The 24,862-nt window shown below is 39.9% G+C and overlaps 1 protein-coding gene across 1 annotated transcript in view; it reads right to left on the bottom strand.

Moving 5' to 3' along the window:
• The window catches only part of LOC108692032 (mucin-5AC), a 34,337-nt gene that overhangs the window by 9,105 nt on the left and 370 nt on the right, over window positions 1-24,862 (bottom strand). Inside the window, exon 2 of the mRNA XM_018200128.1 lies at window positions 24,370-24,722. Within this exon, the coding sequence (XP_018055617.1) occupies window positions 24,370-24,722 (353 nt within the window). The remainder of the gene's footprint in view (window positions 1-24,369; window positions 24,723-24,862) is intronic.

The raw sequence follows: 24,862 nt of genomic DNA, 5'->3' as shown, positions 1-24,862 counted from the left end.
GGTTCCGCCGTGGCCGACGTGGTTCGTCGGGATCAGCAGAACGCACTCTCACGCGCGATTGCGACGGCAGTTCGCGGAACGGCGAGAATGATCTTGTGGACACTCGCGAGAGAACGTTCCCGAGAACGCGGTGCTCTTCGAGTCGCCGTCGTCGCCGTGGGTTCGGGCTGACGCTTCGTAGCGACGGTCGAATCCGCATTCTCTCTCGGCCTGGCACGGCGACGGCATCGAAGACGAGCCACGAGAGAAAGAGAAAGAAAGAGAGAGAGAGAAAGAGACAGAAACAGATAGAGACTCGCGAGCACTTGGACGGGAGCGCGAGAGATCCGCTACTCGCACTTTCGTCCTTCGTTCATATTCCGCACTTGCCGCACTTCCCCCTCGTCTTTTCGTACCGTTCTTGTACGCGAGCTGGGCGGAGTATCTCGCCCTCTTGTACTCTCTTCCCGGGACCGACGTCGAAGAAGTACGTCTTCGTCGAAGTTGTCGATGGGATTACATCACTGTAACGATCTCGCTCGCGTTAGATTTACTATCCACCAAGCACTCTCTCTCGACTGGACCACAACGAGGTTCTGTCTCGTTCGAGGGTACTCGTGGCAACAGCTGGATACCGAAGTAGAAAAGAATCAGCGGGACAGAAACACGAAACACGCACGACGACCGCCGACGAACGACTGACAATGGGTACGCCGCGAGCGAATCAAGCTGGAAAGGCGGCGGCCGACGCGAAGGGGGCACGTCAGAAAGAGCGAGCGAGCGAACGAGAGAGAGAGAGAGAGAGAGAGAGAGAGAGAGAGAGAAGGCAGGGGAAGCGAGCAGAGAGACATAACGCGCGAAGCAGCGGGACGAAACGTAAGCGGAGGGAGGGGAAACAGGAAGAGAGACGGTGGGAAGGAAGCCATGAATGGCGACAGTCGGACGCGGGGACGGAGGAGAAAAAGTGAAAAGAGGTGGAGGCGGGGTGAGCGCAGGCGGGGGAAGGGGCTCGTACACGGCCGGGGGGATGGAGGGGGAGGAAGGATTCCCTCGGGTGGTGTTCGCGCATAGTACGGCGTCGCCATCTGGCGATAACGTGCGGTAAACGCGAGCGCCGCTCCTGGGGCCGGTCCGACGCACACGAAGCTTTTTATGAATGGACGGAAGCTATCATTGAAGCTTCGGATTGAATGAAAACATTACCTACGTCGTCACCGCCGTGCGGCACCGCGCCGCCGTCATACACGGCGTCGGCGCGACTCGACAGTGACGGCCGTGGTCGCATTCGATGGACAGAGGAAGTGGTGGTAATAGTTGCGATGCTGACGATGATGATAATGATGATGATGATGATGATGATGATGATGATGATGACGATGATGGTGGTGGTGCGATAGGCGACATCGTCGTCTGCGTAGCGGCGGTCAACGTTGTCAATTATTTCCATCCGTTTTCCCGACGTTTTTTTTTTCATCACACCAGACATTTCTCCGTTCCGTAAGAAGCGTATGGCATGAGCGTGAGGAATATTATCGATAGGGGGCGTTATCGATCGGATATGAGAGAAAGGAAAGAGAAAGAGAGAACCGCGAGTGATGTGACGCGATATGACGTAGTATTTCAGCGACGCCATGGTGTTTCGATAACGTTTGTAGAATTTTTTTTGCGCGATATGACGCGATTTCTCGAAATGTTGCATTTTCGTCTAAAAACAAAACGAAATGAATTTCCATAAATCTATTCAGCCATTTTATAAAAGACTGCACTGAATTGAACATCGAAGATTGAAAAAAATAACATATACTGAAAAAGATATGTTTGAATTAACTAGAATTCTGATGGAAAATAAACGATTCAGAATTCTGTTAAATCTACTAGAATTTTGTTAGTTGTCTCAATCAGAATTCTAATGAACATTAACCAGAATTCTTCGTTTATTTTTCATCAGAATTCCAATTAATACAACAAAACATTTTTCTTCATGTAATAAATTGGAACAATATAAAACTATTTGTAGAGATTAGATAGATAAAAAAATTAGATAAAATAACAAAACCATTTGTAGGTACATTAGAACAAATATGTCTCATGCTAAAAAAAAAAAAAAAAAGAAAAAAAGAAAAAAAGAATTATTAAAGTAAATCTCCACTTTTATTATTAATTTACTTGTATTCACTCTAAAAATAAATTTGATCTCGCAAGAACCTGTTTTCCTAGGTTATTTCAAGCGTCAAAGACATATGAGAAGAAATCGATCTCGTGATGTTCATCACGCTACTTTTACAACTTCGGCTTATGATCGCGCAGGCATGGAGGACAAGCTGCACGAGCGAGTAGCGAGGCGAGTTTGCGAGCGTGCAGGGACCGAGACCGACAGAGGGCGCAGATAGAAAAGAAGAGAGAACGATAGTGGATAAAAGAGAGAGAGAGAGAGAGAGAGAGAAAGAGAGAAATAGCGCGCGACCGTCTTGTTCTGGCGCGTTACTCCATTCTATATTTATCCCACTCATTAATTCCATCCTCGTCGTGCACCGTTCATTCATTCGTGCGCCCACTTCTCACTCTCTCTCTCTCTCTCTCTCTCTCTCTCTCTCTCTCTCTCTCTCTCTCGCGCGCGCGCACACCTCTCATTCTTTTCTCACTCTATTCCATTTCCTCTCTTTATCTTACACGCGCGCGTAAACACGCACGTTCATTCATCTCGTCTCTGTCTGACTAGCGCCCGTATCGTCGACATTCCCCTTTTCCGCTCTCACTTTTCTCTCTCACTCATTCAATACGCTCGTCTCTTTCTCTGCTTCTCTCCTTTCTTTCTCTCGCTCACTTCCTCTCTCCCGGCATCGCCTCTCTTCTCCCGCTCTCGCTCGCACAACCGGGCACGTCGCTCCCACTCGTTCCCCTTTCTTCACCCCGCGCGACATCTTTTCCCTTTCCTCCCTCCCCCACCCTCCTCCCACCAATCTGACACATCCGCAGCGCTGTGAATACAGTGACGTACGCACGCGTACCGCGAGCCCAAACGTTCAAACGATCTCAAGGAGCTGTATTGATATACACGATGATGAATGAGATGTTCCATATCGTCGTTTAGACTCCAATCACTCGTCAAATGATCCGTGCTTTTAAAGTTACGTTGAAACAAATGACTCAGAAACTACAACGAAACAGTAACGCGATAGCTAAATTGATTTCCTTCCTGCGTTTACATTTTATAATTAATATTGCAATTCCAAGAATGGGAGCGACAATTAAAACGTAGTGTTGACCACAATACTTTGTCTAATTACCTTGTCAGTCGACTGACCGAGATAATGCGAATGAACATAAAACGTTACAATTTTTATCTTCCAATTTTCGACGTAACGAAAGTGACTTTTTTCAAAAGATGAACATGTCGGGGCACCGCCAGCGAGGTGTCGTTCCCGGTATTGCGTACGTACTTGCACCACTGGTTTGGCATCAGCCATTAAAACGCCGTCTCCTCGTTTCACCGGCAAAACGGCTCCGAGACTCGAGCGAACCGGCCAAAATTTCTTGACTTATCGCTTCCTGGTAGTCCGGCCCGGCCGGGACATTTCCAATGTTTGCCACCAGTGTACGCAATACGAAACATATGTTAACGTTCGTGGGATTCGGGACATATATCCGGAAAAATGACGTAGTTATTATTATTAGAACAATGTCTCGCGCAGAATAGTCTCTCGCGAAGTAACACTCTCGGAAACGTCCCAATTACAATCATCACTAGACAAATAAATTATTAGCAAAAATAAATTATACACGCGACACTAAGTCTCTGATTGATCGACGCTTATTACAGCGATGCGTTATCGATATTTCATTGAAAAAAATTAAAACCGATAAAAGATTATAGTATATTTTTCTTCAAATAATTTTAAAATCATTTAAAAAATAAAACCGACAATTAATCGGCATGTAGTTTGTTTAAACTGGAAGTTGCAAAATTCATCAAAATATTTTTAGACACTAAAATCTGTTTTGACCAAATGTAGTTTTCTTTACTTGGATATTTGTGTTGAATTTCAACAATATATTCGATTCTAAATTGCTGCCAAATAAAAAAATAAAATTTGTTGTATTCTCGTAACACAGAGGGTTCGACGATTCGTCGCTACTTCGCTGATTCGGGGAGAGAAGCGGATAGGCAGGCACGTTAAGCGAGGCAGGCGAGCAACGAGCAACGAGTAAACGAGCGAACAGCCGAGTAAGCTTTGACGAAGGCTTGCTTGGCTTAGCCGCATCGCGAACGAATGAGCGGACCCTCTCTAATGCCGAAAAATCTGAACGCGAAAATAACTCGCACCTATCCCTCTCGATAATATGCTCCACTCCCGCGAGTACGTCATATGCGTTCTTCAAAGACGATCAGTTATGACTTGTGAAGGACCGCGGTCATTTAAAGCCTCCCCCGACATCCGCTCTAGCACTCTCTTCTCCCCCACGTTCAAGTCCAATCTGTCGAAAGATACACACTTCGACTTCGATAAAAATTTTAGATATTCAGATTTCATGTTAAATATTCATCCAAAACATAAACGAGATTGATACTTCAGTTCAAGAACGTACATTGGGAAAAATATTTTTATTATTTATAAAGCAGAAATTATTTTGTAAAAGCAATTAAATTTTTTATTATGTAAAAATATTTTATTGCTGTTAAAAAATGCTTCAACTAAATAGTTTTGCTAAAGACACTAATTTTTTTTTCCTAGTAAACAGAAAGAATTTTATTATTATATTCAGACAAAATGATTTTATTTAAAAATTTAGTTCAATATAGATTTGAAAATAATTTTGTTGAACCATCACAATAATTATGTAGGGAATTCAAGTGTAATAAAAATACTTTAAAAAGTTTTTACATTTTAGCAATCAGTTTAAGTGTCCTCAAAATTATTTTCATATCTGTATCTAACTAAATTTTTTAATATTTTAACAAAATTATTCTTTCCGTACGAATTTCGAATTTTTTTCATTTAATTCTCAAGAACGCGTTAAGAAATTGTGGCAGATCAGGTGACCTCATAAACGTTCCACCGTCGGGATTTAACGGAACGGAGATGCGTGGAGCATCTTGTCCGCAATAATTGATGTACAACATCGTGTACATCAATGTGTGATGCAACGTGCGCCATTTTAAGCAGCGTGCTCGTTCTCCAGCGGGTATCGGTTGTCGTGTCGTATCGCGAGGAAGGCAGAGACGGCGAATAACAGCCACACCCGCGTCGGAGTTCGCATAAGTGATGAATCGAGAGAGGCCGGTTGTAATAAACAGTTTCGCGCAAGGTGTAGACGGGACGCTTGCGCCTTAAAACGAATATTTCTTGGCAATACTTCAATAATATCCGTCTCGCGGAGCCTTTGATATTTTAACAAAATTGGATTGATGTCTCAAGATGATAGTGATACTTAGGCAACGCCGAGGATGTCAACTTAAGAAATATTTGAGGGCAAGACATGACGCAATATTGCGGAAGTAAACATCCTTATTTATAGTGACGAGACGCGTGAATTAGAGTGGAAAATTGGAGTAGAATAAAACAGAATAGCGTATGCTAGTCAGACACACACACACACACACACACACACACACACACACACACACACACACACACACACACACACACACACACACATTTTCTTGAAAACAAGAAGCCACATTTCGACTGGAATCAAAGAGAGTAACAATAAGAAATAAATAGTTTAATGGCCACATTAAATTGGCAGAGATTCGACAGAGATTGGTGAACAGAGGCAAAAACGTGAGATCTGATATTGATACGATAAAACAAGATAGAATATACGTGGATGTTGAATAAAAAATTTAAAACAGTGTGACCAGAGTTACTCTCTCGACGGTTACAGTCGCGTTTGATACTTAACAGTCGCGGGAAGAAGAGCGCGTGTATACGCGGACGATGCGGTGCGTCAGAGTGGAGCGTCGTAGGTTTATTTCGAGCATTTCCGATTTCGCGTGTGCGAGCGCGCGAGGGAGGCGGACTCGCGTGCCTCGCGGGTTGAGCCAATTACACAATGACCGCGCCGCCGTGCCGGCAAAACTCCCGGTGCTTACGGAATTCGAGAGACGGCTGCGAGAGGCGACGAAAAATCAAGGATCCTCCGCGACTGGAATTGGATCAGCTTATTTTCGGCCCCGGAATCGGGAGGAAGAAAGGCCTCGCGTTCTCTTTCTCTCTTTCTCGCATTCTCTTGAGTGAGCAAAGTCAAAAGCACGAGACAAAGAATAGCACGATGCACGATTCTCTTCTTTGGATGTAGATCAGCCACATCAAACCAATGGCATGCGGTGCTATAAATTTTTTTTGGCGCACATTTTTGTATATTTCCTTTCAATTTTATTTTTCTATAAAAACGGAGCCGTTTTATATATCGTAAACAAATTGATTGCAGTATTGTAAGGTACTTTATTTTCATACCTAAGTATAGGTACAAGTATTATGAGAAAAATGTATTAAGATACAGGTGCAGGTATTAGAAAAACAAAATATCTAGATACAGATATTTCAAATGTATTTAAATATATCTAAATACAAATACTTTTATTTATTAACATAAAATTTCAGAATAAATAAGCCTTTATGATTTTATATATCCGCACATAATATTTGGATATATGATACAGTTTAAATTAAAATTACCAATTAGTGTATTTAGTGCAGGAAAGAATCGTCCAAAAAGTAACTAAAATATAGATGCTGATACACAAGAAATTGTACCTAGCGATAGACATGATGTAATAAGATAAGATGAAATATTGCGCATAATAATGGTGATAGCATTCAGTCTGATTGACTGAAACAATCAATCATTTGAATCCAAATTTACTGCATCCGCAGGAATCTTTGAAAGGGATAGAAGAAAATTATCCAATATTATCATTGTGCAGTAATTACCAAAATAAACTAAAATTATTTGCACTATGAACAGTGTTGTGCAAGTAATTAGCTACGAATTTACATATCTAAGTACTGTACCGAGATCCTTTTTTCTCTGGTATTTATACCTATAGTATATCAATTTCTTGTATATCAGTACCTATATTTAAGTATATTTAAATATATTTTAGTTACTTTTTGGACGATTCTTTCCTGCACTAATTGGTAATTTTAACTTAAACTGTATCATCCAAATATCATGCGCGGATAAATAAAATCATAAAGATATTTATTCTGAAATTTTATGTTAATAAATAAAAGTATTTGTATTTAGATAATTTTGATTCTTCCGTCCCTTTCAGACAGGAACGTTACTTAAGAAATAAATCTATCATTTCTGATTACAGAATTATGATTGCGAACGTGCATGGCTATACAATCTTTGAAACAAACACATTGTTGTCGATGTTTCTTTTGTTTATGTCATCTCGAGCGTTCGAGACAGCTAAAAACAAGATCCGCCAAGTTCGTAGTCTGGCAGGTTTAAATAAAATTTAAATGTCGTTTACGTCGTCGACGTTGCACGCAATACCGTACCTAATGAGAAACTTAGAAAGATTATACCCGTAAGATTATACAAAGAAGTTTGTGCATTTTCGATTTCGAAAACGTTTCAATTCAAGTTCCCATTTTAGTTGGGGCATCTCGAGCTTCGTTTTACAGACGTTCGCGAGAGTGAATCTTAGGATCTGAACGCCGACGCGACTTTCCGCCGCGACATTCAGTTCGGCGCGATCGCGCGCGAGAGTAGCGACGCGTTTCCAGGTAATATCCCACTGCCAAGAAACCCCCCCGGATCGACGAAGATCCTGTACGACTCGACGTGAAAACGTCGCGCTGTTTGCCGCATAATCGAACGAACTTGGAGGAGCGAGTGCGCGAGCGCGAGCGCGCCCGCACGTTTCAGATCAAATCTATCCGCAATTCCGCGGCGAGCGTAACACGAACGAGCCCAGCAAAGGCATCCAGATAAGTAAATGGCGACGACAACTTCCTCTACGTTTCGTTATTTCTATGTCCTTTTAATCCTTTGATGTCGCGCAAATAATTTTAATAAATTATACAACTTGGATATGATTATGGACTATGATTATAATCTCGTTCTTATATAATATATATATATATATATATATATATATATGTACATATATACAGAAAAATGTATTGAATTTTAATAAATATTTATCTGAATAGTGCCAACTAAACATTTATTTACAGTAAATAAATATTTATCCAATAAAAAAATGATTATTAAATACAATGATTTGTACCAAATAAACATATACATATTTATAGTTATTAAATATTTAGTTGTACAACAATTATTTACTAAACTATAGAATATTTTTTCCGTGTATTGATTATTTTCAAATTACATTTTAAAGTTATATTTTTCACAAGTTTCCTTATTTTTGTTCTTTGGCTATTTTAAATTTAATGATACAGTATTCTGTTTTGTATACTTGAACATATAAATTACATTAAAAATGACAAATTTTATAATAATTTCTGAAAAATATTCTATCACTGAAGAGAGAGATAAGAAATTGAATTCTATAAGTTTATTTGCACTCTACTAGGACATAATAAAACTTTAGAGCATTTTACAAATTTCAATGCATAATCTTTTTCCGACAAAGAAGAATTCAAAGAAGAATTTTTTCATCATCGAAAATATTTAAATATCTGCTTTCATAGATAGTTTACCGAAATGACGTTGAACGCGTCTTTGTCAAGAAAAAACTCTCCGAAAGGACTCGGAACACTTGCGAGCTTAGCGACGATATATGGTCTCATATGGTTCGGACGTTGTTTCGTCAGAGGATTACGGGATTCTGTGGATAATGCGTTGTGCAAGCGAATTTTATGAACGTATAGTCACAGTGTCACGAACGAAGCGACGAATGGGGCGAATCGAAAACATCTGTCGCGGCGTTCTCGCCGCGTGGGGCATACGTTTTGCTCTCAAGTGTCGCAAAAAAAAAAAAAAAAAACCGCTACAGCTTGGAAAACGATGGCGGGACGCGCGCGAAAATTATTCCACGGGAATCGTCGATTCTCAACTTACCCTCGTAATCCACCTTGCGATTTATCGCATTGAAAACTATCCGCAATGTAACGGATATATTGGGCGTTCGTCTGAAAAAAAGATTAATCCCGAATGTATCCCTAAAACTCACTCTCTTAACATCTAAATTCTTTTATTGTAATTTTTCTCTTCCACTTCCTCATTATTATAATTTTATCATTATTATTTACTTGCTTTTTATTTTTCTATATCTATTCCATTTTTTCTATATTATTTTTCTTTTTTGTGTCTTCTTTGTATTATTCGTCTTTTGTTTTCTTTGCATCATTATTTTTTCGTTGTATTCTTATTGCATTTCTTGCCTGTACGTTTCTAGAGGACTTGCTCCAGAATGTCAATAAATGTATCATATACTGGTCTATTTTCCAAACAATCTGTCTCCTTCTAGAGAAGGATTAAATTTAAAAAATAATACATTTAAAAATGATAATAAACGATTGATTCTATTTTGACTTGTAATACATGACAAAGTATTTTGTTCTTGAAATCGGAAGCTTTTACAACTTTACCATGATCCAGAATCAGACGTGTATACATAAATCTTTTTATTCACAATAAATATTGTTTCAGCTTCTCGAATTACCCTATGTATGTACTGGACGGAAGGACGCTTGCTAAAAGGATTGTAGAAATTCGATGACTGCGTAGGGTTAGGAAAACACGCGAAATAGAGGCAACGGAGGAAATGAGAAAGAGAGAAAGATATAATAAAGGGCGAGCATACGGACACGCAACACCGGATACCACCCAGACGACGCCTACGCGGCGTGCGTGCGTGCGTGCGTGCGTGCGTGCGTGCGTGCACGCTTGTAGCCCATAGCGTCTGCAAAAGCGTCGTCCTTCTCGTCGTAGCAATAAAATAATATGGATCAATGGGTAAACGAGCACTTGGCTACAATTGATTTGCAACTAATAGTCTGATCGAGCGATCAATGAAATCACGAGCATGATGGTCTATACGTTTTCAAATGCAAAACATATGTTTGATTTATCATAACATTATATAGGAAAGATAGAGTAATATTAAATAAGAGGGAGAAAAATTAGGAGGTAATTTTTAAACAGAGTTCATAAGAAACAATGTTTTTTTTTAAATAAAACGATTTTTTTCAATATATCAATTGTAACAAGGCTCATGAAAAAAAAACAAGGGCTCGTAGCTTGTTCCATCATTGTGATTGTTTTTTTCATGTTTTTAATGTTACATATATAGTGAACAATCAATACTCAGATATTGGATTGATTGTTCACTAAATAATTGCGCCGTTTATCGTTGCTGACCATTCTCATTAGCCTATTATATTTATCTTTTTGTATTGTTTAAAATTCGAGAGTCCAAATACAATTGTGCTACATATATATTTACAGTATTATAGAGAAACATATTTAAACATGTCGATTATGTTTTAAACAGTTTAAAATATGATTTTTATTAATTCTGCTTTTAAATGTCATATGCAATCATTGCATTCATTTTCAAGATCAAGTCATCTGAACTTCGTCGAGGAAAAAAACGTTCTCGATAATTAATTGACTCTGTCGGAAATTTTACATTTTTCGATGATCGATAAACACGATCCTTAATAATGGAAAGTGTATCGCATTATGAAATCATTCTAAGCATTTTTGGAATGTTTTCTTAGTAGAAAGAAGAATTTTTTTTTCTATGTCTCATTCTTTACGACGCACCTCATTACGCAGCCATTATATGTTACAGCTAAGAAATCCGCAGGTAAAACCGACGACCCGAAGTGACGGTATAACGAAGACATTTTCGGGGAAAAGGATTTCAGTAGAATGAGAGGCGTGCGAAGTACAAGGGGACAATGGACATCCCTGCGTCTTCCGGTTTTTCCGTTGGCTGCAGTGTGATACCTGCTTACAGTCCGATATTGTTCTAGGTACCTGCATCCGCAGTTTCAAGTCACCGACAACGATACACCCAACCTTCCAAGTCTCATAATGGAATATAAACCTCGTCTTACACACAGTTGGCAAAGTCCCATTCCAAGGATACTACAAAAGAGAATTTTACGTCGAGCAGAAACTTTAAATTTGAAATTGTATTGCACACGCTGGCACTAATTTCGTGAATACAAATGCGATTCTGAAAATATCTTCTGCATCTTATAGATGCGTGACACAAAATCGACATAATATTCAAGCATCTCAAATCTTGAAACAAATTACAAATTAAGATATGTAGGGTAAAGCGGGATAATTTCGATAGATTAACAGAAATTTTGAAATTGTATAAAAGATTGAGATATATCGCATAATGTATTCAAACAAATTAATATGTAAAATATATTCTATTGCACTAATAATGCATATTTTGTATGTCAATCTTTTAAGGGATACTGTCACCGTAGCGAAAGAAATCACGGTGAGTTTCTTCCATTATGACTGGCACATATGTGTTTTATAGTTTTATAGTTTTACCTGCACTGAGAAAAAAATGCTGTTGATTCAATTAAAATCTGTATTACGGTCGTTAGCATAAGTATTTAATTCAATAATTCATGTATATTTTTATTAATATAAAGGCATAAATTATTATTTCAATAAGGTCTTTATGTCAATAAAAATATGCATGAATTAATTACTATGTTAATGACAGCTCGTAATATAGACTTTAATTGAATCAATAATATTTTTTTCTCAGTGTGACTGTTTAGCAAAGTATGGTCCTATTAGGAGTGAATATTTTCTAGGGAATAACAAAAATAAAGAAAATTAAAATAGCAAATATTTCCTAGTATTATATTTGTTTTAATATATTTTTTAAATAAATATATTTGAAACATCAAATAAAATTTTCTGATTTTCACAAATTCGTCACCAAGAGGTTAACTGAATATATTACGCGACCTCAATTTCTTACATAATTTTAAAATTTCTGTTAACCTAACCTATTCAAATTACCTTGCCTTACTTTACTTAACAATAGGATTTTAAATATAAATTTATCAAGAATTATTCTTTCAGACTGGCAGGAAGTCCAAGAGTGCAGTTCTCGAGAAGAATAATATTTCACACAATCATATCCTGTGCATACTTCCTTCATTTTATAATCATCGCTGCTTAATTTTTCCTCGACGCGGAATCGGCGAGCGTTAAATTCTGTTTAATTATTTTCACGCGTTCGCGCGTGGGTTTTACGCGTTTACGCGTGGGCAGGGTTAAGAACCTCCGAGTACCGGGAAGGGAAGTTTTTCCCGGTGCTCGTCGGCATCGCCGGGAAACGACTCAAACGACACGAGGCATGAAGCGGAATATATCCTCATTGGATCCCCCGCCGCCGCTGGGAAGAGAGTTTAGGGCCGAAAGAGTTAAACGTACTACGTGCCTCTTCCTTCGGCAGGCTCACCCACAAGCAAGCGAATGCTTCGACTCACTCGCTCGCACGATCACTCTGCCATCCGAGAAACGGAATGTGGACGCCATATGGTCGGGGTCTTCGCCCAACCAACCAACCAACCAACCAACCAACCAATCAACCAACCGACCGACCGACCGACCGACCGAACGACCGACCAACCAACCACCCACTCGTTCCACAAGGCGCGATATTCGCGAGAAAGTTTATATATCTGCCCCGCGATCGTCTCCCTCGACACGTGTGTATGCGTGAGCGCGTGTGTCAGTTGTATGTCGGACCGTATCCCGTTTTTTGCGTATTCTCCTGAGCAGGGACGAACCTTCACGAGATATCTTTCAGATACGAGCAAGAACAAGCAGGCCAATATTTCGTCTCGAATTTCTCCGGGACGACCTTATTGCCGTTGAAATCGAAAAAGAGAGGCGTAACCATCGAGTTGTTTGACGAAAACCTGCATACAGATACGAGTCTGGCTGTCTGGCGAGCGGAAGTGTAACTCTAGATAAGCGGATTCCTTTGACATAACAGCTTAAGGTTATCGGATTATTATAACAGAAATATATGGATAGGAAATTACAGCATACGGAAATGTATAAAGTACGGAAATAAAATCAAGAAACATCTGGCGTTAATTACTGTTACTGTTTTGATTTTAAAAAACGTTCGAGTTTCATTATTGAGAAATTCATGCATGATGGTGACATTGAGAAAGCATAATATATTCATTCATCGATATCTCGTTATTCTCTATAATCTCATAATTATTAATGAAAAATCGAACCTCGCTATCTAGGCAATTATTCTTTAAGTATTTCCTGCACTATTAGAAAGCCAAATAATGAATGCATGATTCTGAAACGTACTTACACTGATATTTAGCTAAGCATATACGTGTAGTGAAAAAAATTTTGTTGAAAATATAGATGAATCAAAAGATTTCGATTATATCACTCAGAATTCTGTTTATCTCAACTATAGAATTCCATTTAGGCTCGATTGTACAATGTAAGATAAACTTTAATCTCGGTTACTTTATCTTCTTCTCATTTTTAGAGACTTGTGCTTATTTCTACCACTGTATAGATTAATTTTAATTTTATTTAGCTTACTTATCTTTTTCTAGTTCTAAAAATTAAAAAAGGATAAAGAATAACTGAAACCGAGAATAAAATCAATCTACATTGCGTAAAAGTGAACATTAGAAAAAGATAAAGAATAATAAAGTGAGCCGAGGTTAAAGATAATATTACATTAATATTATATCGATAATAAAAAAAATTCTAATTCATTCACTTTTAATCAAAATTTTAATTAATCCAATCAGATATTTTTCTCAGCGATATGCGTGGAAAATACGATTGAAAAAAGTATACATAAAAAATAAATATAAAATATAAACACACACACACACACACACACACACACACATACACGAGGTGTGCGCCTACGCACGTCGACCCACGCGCTCGCCTCCTCTCTCGCATGCGAAAAACTATTTTCGGCATTCAAGCGGCGTCGTATACGCGCGGAGAAACGCTGGAACGTCGGAATTACACGCACGCGCGCGCACGCATGTGGGCGTGCGTACGCGCGGGCACACGCACGCGGCCCGCATTCGGCTGCATCTTACGTATTTATAGCGGTCGACGAGTATACGCGCGACGCACGCGATTCGCCTTTTCCTTCTTTTTTTTTTCCTCTTCCCTTTTTCTCTTTTCTCTCTTTTCGCTTTTCCCTTTTCGCACGCACGCTGCACGCATTAGGACGCGCTATTGCGCGAATTCCACGACGCGACTTAATGTTTATCGGCTCATTAATGCCGAATGATATACCCGTTCTGGAATTTATGCCTTGAGGTGGCATGCCTCCATTTTCGGCGTGGACCAACGAGATCCCATTGAAATGAGGCGCGAACAAGCGAAAATGTGTGAAAATTCAAAATCCCTCTAAGGGATAACGTGGATTGAACGTGTTTACGCGGTGAGATTTACGCAACAAAATTTGCATTGCAATGAAGTCTGAGTGCACTATCGAGTGGTTTCATTCAATGTTACGGTCTCATTGTGATGATATTTTATGTCGTGATATCCGACAGTAATTCACTGATCGTCGCGCGTATATCGGAAGCGTTAGTTAAATTTTATTCCGACAATTTATGCTTCAACATTGGCGAAAAAACATCTCTCAAATATAATAACTGCTTATATAATTTTTCAACCGTTTAAAAATCTTGTAAATATACGTAAGGCATAGTGCATTTCAAATGACATTATGCATATAAGAATTAGTTTTAGCTGATGATAACAAATACAATTTCAAACTTTTAAAATAAAATTATTAATTAAATGTAAAAATGTTAAAAAAAAGGGACTGAAATTAGAATTACAGAAAACACACTCCATTTGTGAGAAAAAAAAAGAGGCAGTCTGTATATCCTTGGTATCTGAAACCGGAGGCTGTCTTTCATTGATCTAAGGGTCTAATTTATTTTCAGGCTCGCCTACTTAAAATAAAGCGGATCCACGCGAAGATACGCGTTCACGGCGTTCACGCGCGCCTCCGCGTCCATGACACGCTCGTCGTGCTCTTCAAATTTGCTCGCTCGGCTTCTGCCGTCCTATTTAAAGCCGGCGACTCCCATTCGAACGAGGTTCATTAAGTCTCCGTTTAATTCAAGTCATTCGTCCGCCCGCTCGCTCGCGTTCTCTATTCCCGTCGGCCTTCGCTCAAGCGCCAATCAATCAATTCTACGTCCACCATTGACGTCGATCATTGATCAGTGCGCGCCTCGTCTTGAAAACCAGCGCTCGGCCGCTCGCAACTTCGGCGCCGGACTCGCGCAATACCGTCAATCGTAAGTGGGAAAATAAACGGAAGTGTGGCAGCCGCGTTTCTGTGCTTAGTCGAGCATGTCCTATATACAAATGCCAATCTTAATCTTATTCCCGTTCGGACAAATTTTGCGGTGAAACGCGAACCTTTGATCTCTTCGTAAGATCTCAACTATATGTAAGATTACACACAATCCGCTTATTTAAAATTAACTATGGTGTAAAGTTATGTTACTCGTTTATGCTTTCTCGTAAAGTTTAATTCGCTGATAACGTATATGAAACTTTTGACAGTTTAATTAAAGGTCTCATTCAATATTGATGATGAGGAATAATAATTCTTAATAGAAATATGTATGTAAGTTTTTCTAAATACTTATCCCAGTAGTTGTATTGCTTAATATTATTGTATTCTCATCGGTTGTAACAATACTGCGTATAAGGAAATGGATAAGAACTCGATAGACTTTCATTCAGATTGAGGCAGTTTTCCTGACAAAAAATATGCAGACACCTGTCCAGACACCTGTCATTGTCTACTATTAATAAAATATTGCGTAGTTCATTTATTGCCTTGTTTTATTCAATAAACGGCTTCAGACTTTGTTCATCTTTGGTGCGCAAAAACTGAAGGCAGTGTGCGTACGTTACATCTTGAATGGAATCCTAAGTAGTTTTACTTCTCAGTTACTAGACAGAGTTATTCCCGTTTCTACCGAAGTAGTTTTTTTATCTCTGTTCAACCAACTCTGCATCTTTTCCTAGTTTTAAGAATTAGAAAAAGATAAAGTTAAATCGAAAATTAAAATTAACCTACATCGGTAGAAGCGGGCATTAATATAATTGTTCAGTAAATTTGCTCAAAAAAATACATTAAATTTTTATCAGAGACTTTCCAGCTAGAATATAATAGTTCGATAAGTTTGGAACGATTTTGTATAGTCCAAGTCGGCGAATATATATATATATATATATATTCACGCACTTTCGCCGCATCACTCCTTATAGTACATATCGACGAAGGATTTCGCTCTCGGCGTCGTATTCTGAATGAAACCTCGAGCGAGACCGCGCCTGTGAGGAACCAGCGAGGGGTCAACGTTCCCTTTCCCCCCCAAGGACGGCCAGGGAAAAGTTAAAGAAGCCGAGAATGAGGCGCAGGGCAGAGGCAGTAAAAGAGTTGCATATATATATGTACACAAAAGGGGGAACGGATGCGAAGAGGCACTGAAGAGAGACAACGGGAAGAAAATGCGATAAAAAAAAAAACAGACATAATGCAATGGAATCGATTCTCACTCTCTTAACTCTTGACTAGACACGCATCGAGTCGCATTGACCCCATCCGTGCAGCGCGCGCGAAGAAAATGCTGAATAAAACAAAGTTGTAGATATCGTGTATCTATCCCCTTTCTGATAATACGTGATTCAAAGGAATCGCATGGGTAATCTCTAAATCGATAACTTACGATGTAGCAGAAGAAACGAGTAATTATTCCGCACTACTTCTGACAATGAATTGAAATCTTCAAAACTGTTAATTGCACTGCGATCCTGCTAATTTGGCATTATTCTCAAAAGCTGCCTCTCGTCGGATTATTTACTGGGACAGGCCATGATATTTCTGAATTTTTCATCTCGAAGGTATACTACAGAACTCGAGTGTTTGCGTTGGAATTATATAATAAGGAACTATATATACATTCCCGGAGGAGACCGAGTATATTTTTGTACAGAAAGGAAGTAGGTGTGGTGCACACGAGAGTTAATCCTTTTAAGTTGAAAGCTCGTGACATCGTTAGGATAAAAGCAGAATGTAATTGTCAAGACCGCACCTAATTCGTGACGTACGTTCTATTCTCGTTTCTTCGCGTATCCATTTCGCGAATCGCGAATATACACCATCGACGCATGTCGATAAGTGTGACATGAGAGTAATTTTGCGCGACAGCAATTAGAAGTATCACTTGACGCGGGAAATCGCATGCGATACGAAGCAATAAACTAAAAAGGAAATGTCCCTCTTATTATATATGTACGAATATATATGTAAGAAGGATAACGCATACTACGACATCACGCCAGCGTCTGTTTTTCACTGACGGTGCACCGGAAATAAGTTTATCTCGTTTATCTCACCTCCGTTCACCTCGACCGTTTTTTACATACATATCATTCATCCGATATGAGCGCTATCATCACGAATATAATTTGAATCGTTTTGCATGTTATACAATACCTCCCTCTTCGACAAATAATTTCGATCATTCCAACGTCAATTATTCTATTCTCGATTATTACAAAAAATTAATTTTTACTGTTATAACAACACATAGTTGATGTAAAAAGAGCCATCATATGCACTATAAAACATATATTATAAAAGTATGGAAAAGAAATGAAAAATAGAAAAGAACACATAGTCTTGCATAACGAATAACACATAAGGCATAAGAAAATAAATCAATCAAAGTCTTTCGTTTCCTTTCTTTCCTTAAAATAAAAAACTCTAATTGGTTGATCTTTTTATACTTTATGCTTTATGGAAGAATCTTACTCTTCAATGGAATTTGAATTTTAACATCGGAATTACTTTTAATAGATATACTTGTAATCAGTTTGAAAAAGTAGACACAAACTCCAGCTTGCTCGCGACAACGTATTTATTTTATCGATGCGATTTTGTAATCATGTCGTTATCTACGTTACATCGATCGGTTTTGCCATATGAACTCACGTTAATGATTGATTAATTATCGTCCCCATAATTCATCGCTCCCAATACGATAATCATTATTCCGCCGAAAATCATTGTTTCGAAAAGCTCACCGATATGTCCAAACTTCCGGTCGAAAATCGACGAAATGCCTCGTCAAGCTGCTCCAATCCAACCCCATCGTATCCCCTCACTCGGAGTAATCGGACGAAGGCGAGAAGAAAAAGATAGATAGATAAGAAGGGAAAAAAGAAATATCTCTGCCTTGAGATATACTGGGTGTACCGGGAGAAGAGATCAATACTTCACAGGACGATAGTATCGTTGTGAATAAAAGATTTTTTACGAACGTATGACGAATTCTGGATAGTTTATATTGTCTCGAGATATCATTATTTACCTGGGAAAAGAGATAGAATAGAAAAGATGGATAAAGAATGAACAAATTGGTCCAACAGAATAGCCGTCGAGTAACTGCAATGAGAGGGAAAGAAAAGGAGAACGAGACACTTGGATCGATGACGCGTAACGAATTCTTCGGACAGGTCGATGAAGAGGAGTGCTAGAAACAGAGACACTCGAGCCGCACGGTAAATGAATGAAAGGCGCGGTGAGAGAGAGGGAAGGACGGACGATCGGCAGAGGGAAAGAAAGGGAGAGAGAAAGAGAAAGAGAGAAAGAAAGGGAATGATCGCGGAGAGGCCGGATGTGACGCGACAACGCATAACGACGACTTGCTCGTAGATTGCCATTGCACTCGCTGCTCGCGCAAAACCAGACCAAAGAGGAAGAAACGAGTCGACAGGACATAGACAAGGAGAAAAGATTGTGAGCAAAAAGTGAGTGAGAAAGAGAAAGAGAGAGAGAGAGAGAGAGAGAGAGAGAAGGGGGGGAGGGCAAAGAGGATAGAAGGAGAGAGGAGATCGAAATGGAGGAACGTGAGATAACGGAGTTGGCAAACATGAAGATAGCGTGGCGGTGGTATTCTCGTGTTACTTGAACGAGAAAGAGAGAGTGAAAGAGAATAAGAGAAGGTGCGAGAAGGAGGGAGATAGGGCGGGTAGAGTAAAGAGACGGGGGGAGAGAAAGAGAGAGTGCGCGATTACATAGCGAGATTCGAGCGCGCGAGTTCGATCCGCTACTGGAATCGAGAGAGCTCGATAGGTTTAGCCTTAGGATATCGAGACTATCGAGAGTACGTTTGCGGGGCGCTCGCGTGTAGAATTACTTATTGTATTGATTAACACGATCCAGGTATCGATATATCGTGCTTAAAAGAGAGACACGTCATTGCCAGAAGGCCGCGGATGTTCCAATAGATTTATCATAGTAAAATTGCAATTGAATTGCAACCGCGAATATACAGAATAGTTACGAGATAGGTATTCAACATCATCGCGTGCGTCATTACAATGATTAGCTTTTTGCTAGGTAATAGAGAAGTAAAAGAAGGTCGATTCTTTTGTGAAAGAATCATCAAACATATACGTGTAATATTTTTGCGTTTCTTTTATTCCTATACAGCAATTTTCGACGTATATATTTCTTCTCGTGTTCGATTTGTCGTGTTAGATAAATATCATAAGTTAGATAAATTGTTAAGCCCTCGAAAATTGGAGATGAACAAATAGTTGTTACACGACGACGACGTTTCAACGAAGCATCGTGGAAATGCTGCTTTAAACTCTCCTCGACTTAATCTTGTACAGCGAATACATTTTTAAGTGATAAAACAATCGAATGCGTATTGATAAAACATTTTTTTTTCCACTCCACTCCCTCACAGTGTATTTAGGCGATTAGTATGGCAATAAACAACTCAAATATAAATACTTTGTGAATGAGTGTCGACTTCCGGACTATCTTGGAAACCGTTTCCTACCTATGACGAGGCGATGAATAAATGAGGGCAACGGTCATTATGCGCAATATAACAGCTACCGATATGCATATATATTCGCTTTTCCTGCTGTTCACTCTTTAACTGCGATATGACGTTCACCACGGGAGTTTAAGTAAAACAAAAAGGAACAGAGGGTTAACAGACTTTATCCAAAATGGTTATTATTTCCCATCTCTCAGAACAATCAGAATTCTAATATAAAATATAATAAATCAAGACCCTGCGTACAATAGAGAAAATATAAATGCTATACGATTTTAATATATTAGAAATCCTGTAACCAATTTCTGATGAGTTAAAATTATAATACTTATTCCTACTCCTAATATTTCTTCCATTGTGCGCAGTCCTTAATTCATCGTAAGATCAAGAGCGTCATTAGCGCGCAGGTAATTGTTGTGTTGCGACGTTGCAACACTTTTACGAGAAACGACAATTACGCATTGTTCATTTGCGCGATATTTGTAAATTAATTATCGCGAAGAATGTCCGTCGGTGAGTTGTCAATGAGACTCCGTATAGAAGTGAAGTCATGCCGTGAAAAATTCACACCGAGAGTCGAGGCCTCTACTCGTTTTCACGCGTCGCTCCGCCTCGCCCCGCGTTGCACCGCACCTTGTCCCGCCACTCGAGTCGCCTACTTTTGCGTCATGCGTGGAAATCATGGTTTCATTCATGCCGGATCGACTTCGCGGCGTATATGGCGCGCGAGAGCGTGTGCGTGTGCGTGTGCGCGCAGCCGCTGCGATTCCGCGAGAATGGCAAGAATATCCACGCGTTAATATCCACCTTCTCGGTTGCCGAACGCAATCGATGTGTATCGTCGCGAGGTTTGCACGTAAGAAGATACGTGCACGTACGCATACACGGGGCCGCGTGTGCGACTCCGAGCCGAGTGGCATTCACGGCATGTGGTGCCAATGAGAGCGAGCGAGCGAGCCTCTGTGTCAATAAGCCGTATGCACACGCATACGGACACCCGCGCTATAACGGGTGTCTCGCGCGGATACGGCTCGCCTATTGCAAAAGATTTAGTGGCGCGCGAACGCATTCACAGTGATATATACTTTATAGGCAATATAATTCTCCAGCGATTCGTTGTTTTATTTGACGGTCCTACGACACTTTCGGTTCTAAAAATAAAACGATGATAACGAGTAATTAGTACTCGTTGAGAGATACTAGAAAATCAAAGCGTCAGAAATGAAGAGAGATTAAAAAGATATTTTTATAGAAATCTTATCGGTAAGGTAAACACCGCTTTTAGAAATTCAACGAGAATGGATTTCGGTCTGCACAATCAATAACGGCCGTAATGACGAAAGAGTGAGAGGAGGACGTATGCACGAGAGCGAGTACACGTGCGTGTGCGCGACGGTGTGAGTTTTACGAACGGAAAGGCGACGGCAACTTTCTCGCGAACTTTCTACACCTGTGGGTTTCATTCACCGCTTCGCCCCTGTGACTGGTTCGGTCTCTATGAAAGCGTAGTGTGACTCAATGCGCGCAACGAGTCACGCTCGTCTAACCGTCGATGGAGTTGGCACGAAGTCGCGCGACCTCGTCCAAGAGAGAGATAGTGACGCGGAGAAGGAGACAGGCAGATTTATCATGTTCCGCGAGAAAATCCTCTGAAAACAAATATGTAATGAAAATACATCGAAGTGTGAACGACTAAAAAATATTGAGGAAAAATAGAAACGAGAGGCGATTATGAGGAAAATTCTAAAAGATCCCCAATTTATTTTAATCGAGAGTCTAAAGAGACACAAGTAACATTGTAATGTAATATTAAAACTATATTGAAACGTGTTGATGTCGAGAGTTAAATGAAATGATCGTTTGTTTTTTTTTTATGTTCGACATAATTCGGCGAGCGAATCCTAATGTAATTTTTAATGGAGGAAAGGTGAGAGATAATAGACGAATAGAAGGAGCGGAGACGAGAGAAAAAGAGAACTCGATTTCTCGATCGATTTCCGCCGGCGAATGACGCAGATATTTTTCGGAGATTTATCGCTCCCGGCCGTTTCCGCCGAATATCGCGCGCGGCCGACGATGATTAGCGCCAGCTTGGAAACAACAAGGCGGAATTTCGTAAACGAGCACGCCGCGCGCACAGCACGCGGTTTCCAGATTTACCCGGCGTTCTCTTTCTCTCTCGCCGACGTGAGTCTCCTCGCTTCCAGATGTTCCATCCGCGTTTTGCCAAGAGAACCGAATGCGCCGTATAAATAGTACACATAGTACCGCGAGCGTAAAGCCTTGTGTCCACGATCACTAGAAATCACTCTAAGATCTCGAATGGAGAAAGAATTGACCAATCACATTGGTCGAGTGAACAAGTCGTTGAAACGTGATTTGTTAATCCTTAGTCAGAGTCGCCACAAATTTCCTCATCCTAAACTTTCATTATCTCTCTCTGATTTCTAAACAAAATTTTGTTCCCCTGACTTTTAATATTTTGAAATTTTTTTTATTTTCAATCTAATTTATAAATTGTTAAATATTTTATCGAAAGAGCAATTAAACATAGTAAAACGCAATAAAATACTTAACTGTTGTGAACGCTGCTTGCATTTGATTGTTCAGTTGGTAATATTCCAAAGCTACAAAGATGTGATGTACACATATTACATTTTTTTAAAGCTAAGAATTTTAATTCTTCAAAAAATGTAAAAACTTTTCCTTGATTTCCTTGGTCCAATTACTTGATGCGCCTAGTTTTTCGAAGAAAAAAAAATTGCAAGACTCAATCATAAGAAAGTTCATTCTTTCTCTATTCGAGATCTTGGACCGATTTCTACCATCGTAGAAAATTCGAGAAAATATGCTATCTATTATAGTTTCACATTGGAATGATGACATATTATAGCTGCGGTGTTTAAACTCGAGCATTTTTATTGTATTTAGTTGAAACACATATTCACACGAAGTATCTCTTTCAATTGAATGAAATGTTCAATGAGATAGAAATTCATCTTCAAATTCAATGAATTGTTAAATGAGACAACATGCTTGTGTGTGCTTATTACGAATATTTATGTTAATACATACATTTTACGTTATTAATTTTAGAGCAATTAAGTAGACATTCGAAATACTAACAATTTTTTTACAACTCAACTCGCAACGTTTCAAGAGGACATCTGCTAAGCTCCGGTACGCTCTTATTAATGATACTAGCACACTGTGAATCGGCTGTTATGCGCTCATTATGAAATCCTGCTTCTCCTCTCGTCGGTCACGGAACATGGACAAATAAACAGAAACTCGGAGCGACGGATGGAATAAAAAGAGAAGCGTCGGGAAGCCAGTTGGTCCGGGTCATTTGCCCGACACCCGTCCATCCCGGACGTCATTTTTCCGACGAAATCATACGCTGCTTGATAAATCCTGGTCGACCATCGTCACCGGAGGGTATTATATTCGGTGGAATGTTAATATCATCCATTTCGTTCGCTACGATGCCCGCCAATGATAGTCGTAATGCTATTATAATGGCAACCACATTACCGTATTTGTGCCGGTAGCGTGATACAATGGCATTACGTCATAAAGGATAATGTGACGTTTGTGTTAATTTAGACGTTTTTGTTTTCATTTAGATAGACAAAGATGAAAGCAAGAAAAATGGAATGTCTTTCTTAATCATCCTTACAGAATGGAAAGTCATTATAATGACGCTGAAGTCATATTTTAAAGCAAGAAAATACAATAAAATGACGAATTGTAACAAATCTTGAGGAAAATTGTAAGATTTAAAAAATACAGCCCCGTTCTCTAAGAATTTAAAGGACTGATTTTAAGAAAATTCTGAAAACTTGTAATTCTTTCGAATTGTATCTTCAAACATGTAAGACCACGTGGAGCAGTTAACACTAGGAGCACTCACTTCATCGTGTACATCGTGTATTAGTCGAAGAACCGTAAGAAAGTCGAGGGAAGGAGGCGATTAGGAATTTTCGCGCACTCATCGGCAGTACAATCGGAACCTCGTGGGAGCGAGTTACCCTTGTCAAACGCCGTTATTCTTAATCGCACGTAAGTCCTAATTGATCAAGAAGTGATCATTCTGTCCTTCTATCATCGTACCCAGCTCGTTACCGGGACGTGAAATCGAAAAAAAAAAGTTATAAGCCGGTATTTTCATAGTTTTTATATTTAAGATCGTCTCAAGTATACAGTCTTGAGATGTAAGCCAATCACAAATCATCGTGATCATATTAGCATCTTAAGACATTATTTAAGATGATCGTAAAAAAGAGAATTGACTATTACCTGTTTCTAGGAATGTAGTTTAATCTTCAGTTCAACTAACTCTTCATCTCTTTCTAGTTAAAAGGATTAGAAGAAGATGAAGAACAAGTTTGAATGGGTTTAAAATAAATCTACATTGGTAGAAATGGGTATAAGAATTAGAACAAGATAAAGAGTGTAAAAACGGAGTTTTTTTAGAGTTTAGAGAAGAAAAAAAGAGAGATGGACTCACCGGTACGACTAGGGGGCCGTGGGGGCGCAGGATATTGGGGCGGCGTCAAGAGTGGCGGCTGCGGCGACACTTGAACAACGGCCGTGGGGTTCGTTGAGCCGTGGGACGTGGACAACGTGGCTGGCACAACCGTGGCCGCTGTCGTCGGCGTCGTCGGTGTCTTCGTCGGCGGCGCCGTCGTCGTCGTAGCCGCCGTCGCTGCCGTATTATCCGTCGTCGCCGTCGACGCCGTACGTCGCGGCGCGTCCTCGCACCTTAAGACGTCTGCGTCGGCGGCGTTACGCGGTCGGAGCGGCCGCCGCGGGGGCAGCGCCGGGGGCGGGTTGTTGTCCGAGGTATCCACACTTTCGGCACTTTCGTTTCACCTGTACTCCCCTCACGCCCAGGGTATTAATCGTATTAATCTCGTCGCGCACGACGCGCACTTGGTGGACAGAGAGAGAAAGAGAAAGAGTGTGAGAGAAAGAGAGAGAGAGAGAGAGAGAGAGAGAGA

This window comes from Atta colombica, unplaced genomic scaffold, assembly GCF_001594045.1.
Source record: "Atta colombica isolate Treedump-2 unplaced genomic scaffold, Acol1.0 scaffold58, whole genome shotgun sequence".
Classification (NCBI taxonomy): domain Eukaryota; kingdom Metazoa; phylum Arthropoda; class Insecta; order Hymenoptera; family Formicidae; genus Atta; species Atta colombica.
Note: the sequence above shows the minus strand (reverse complement) of the source record. Positions and strands in the feature narration are given on the sequence as shown.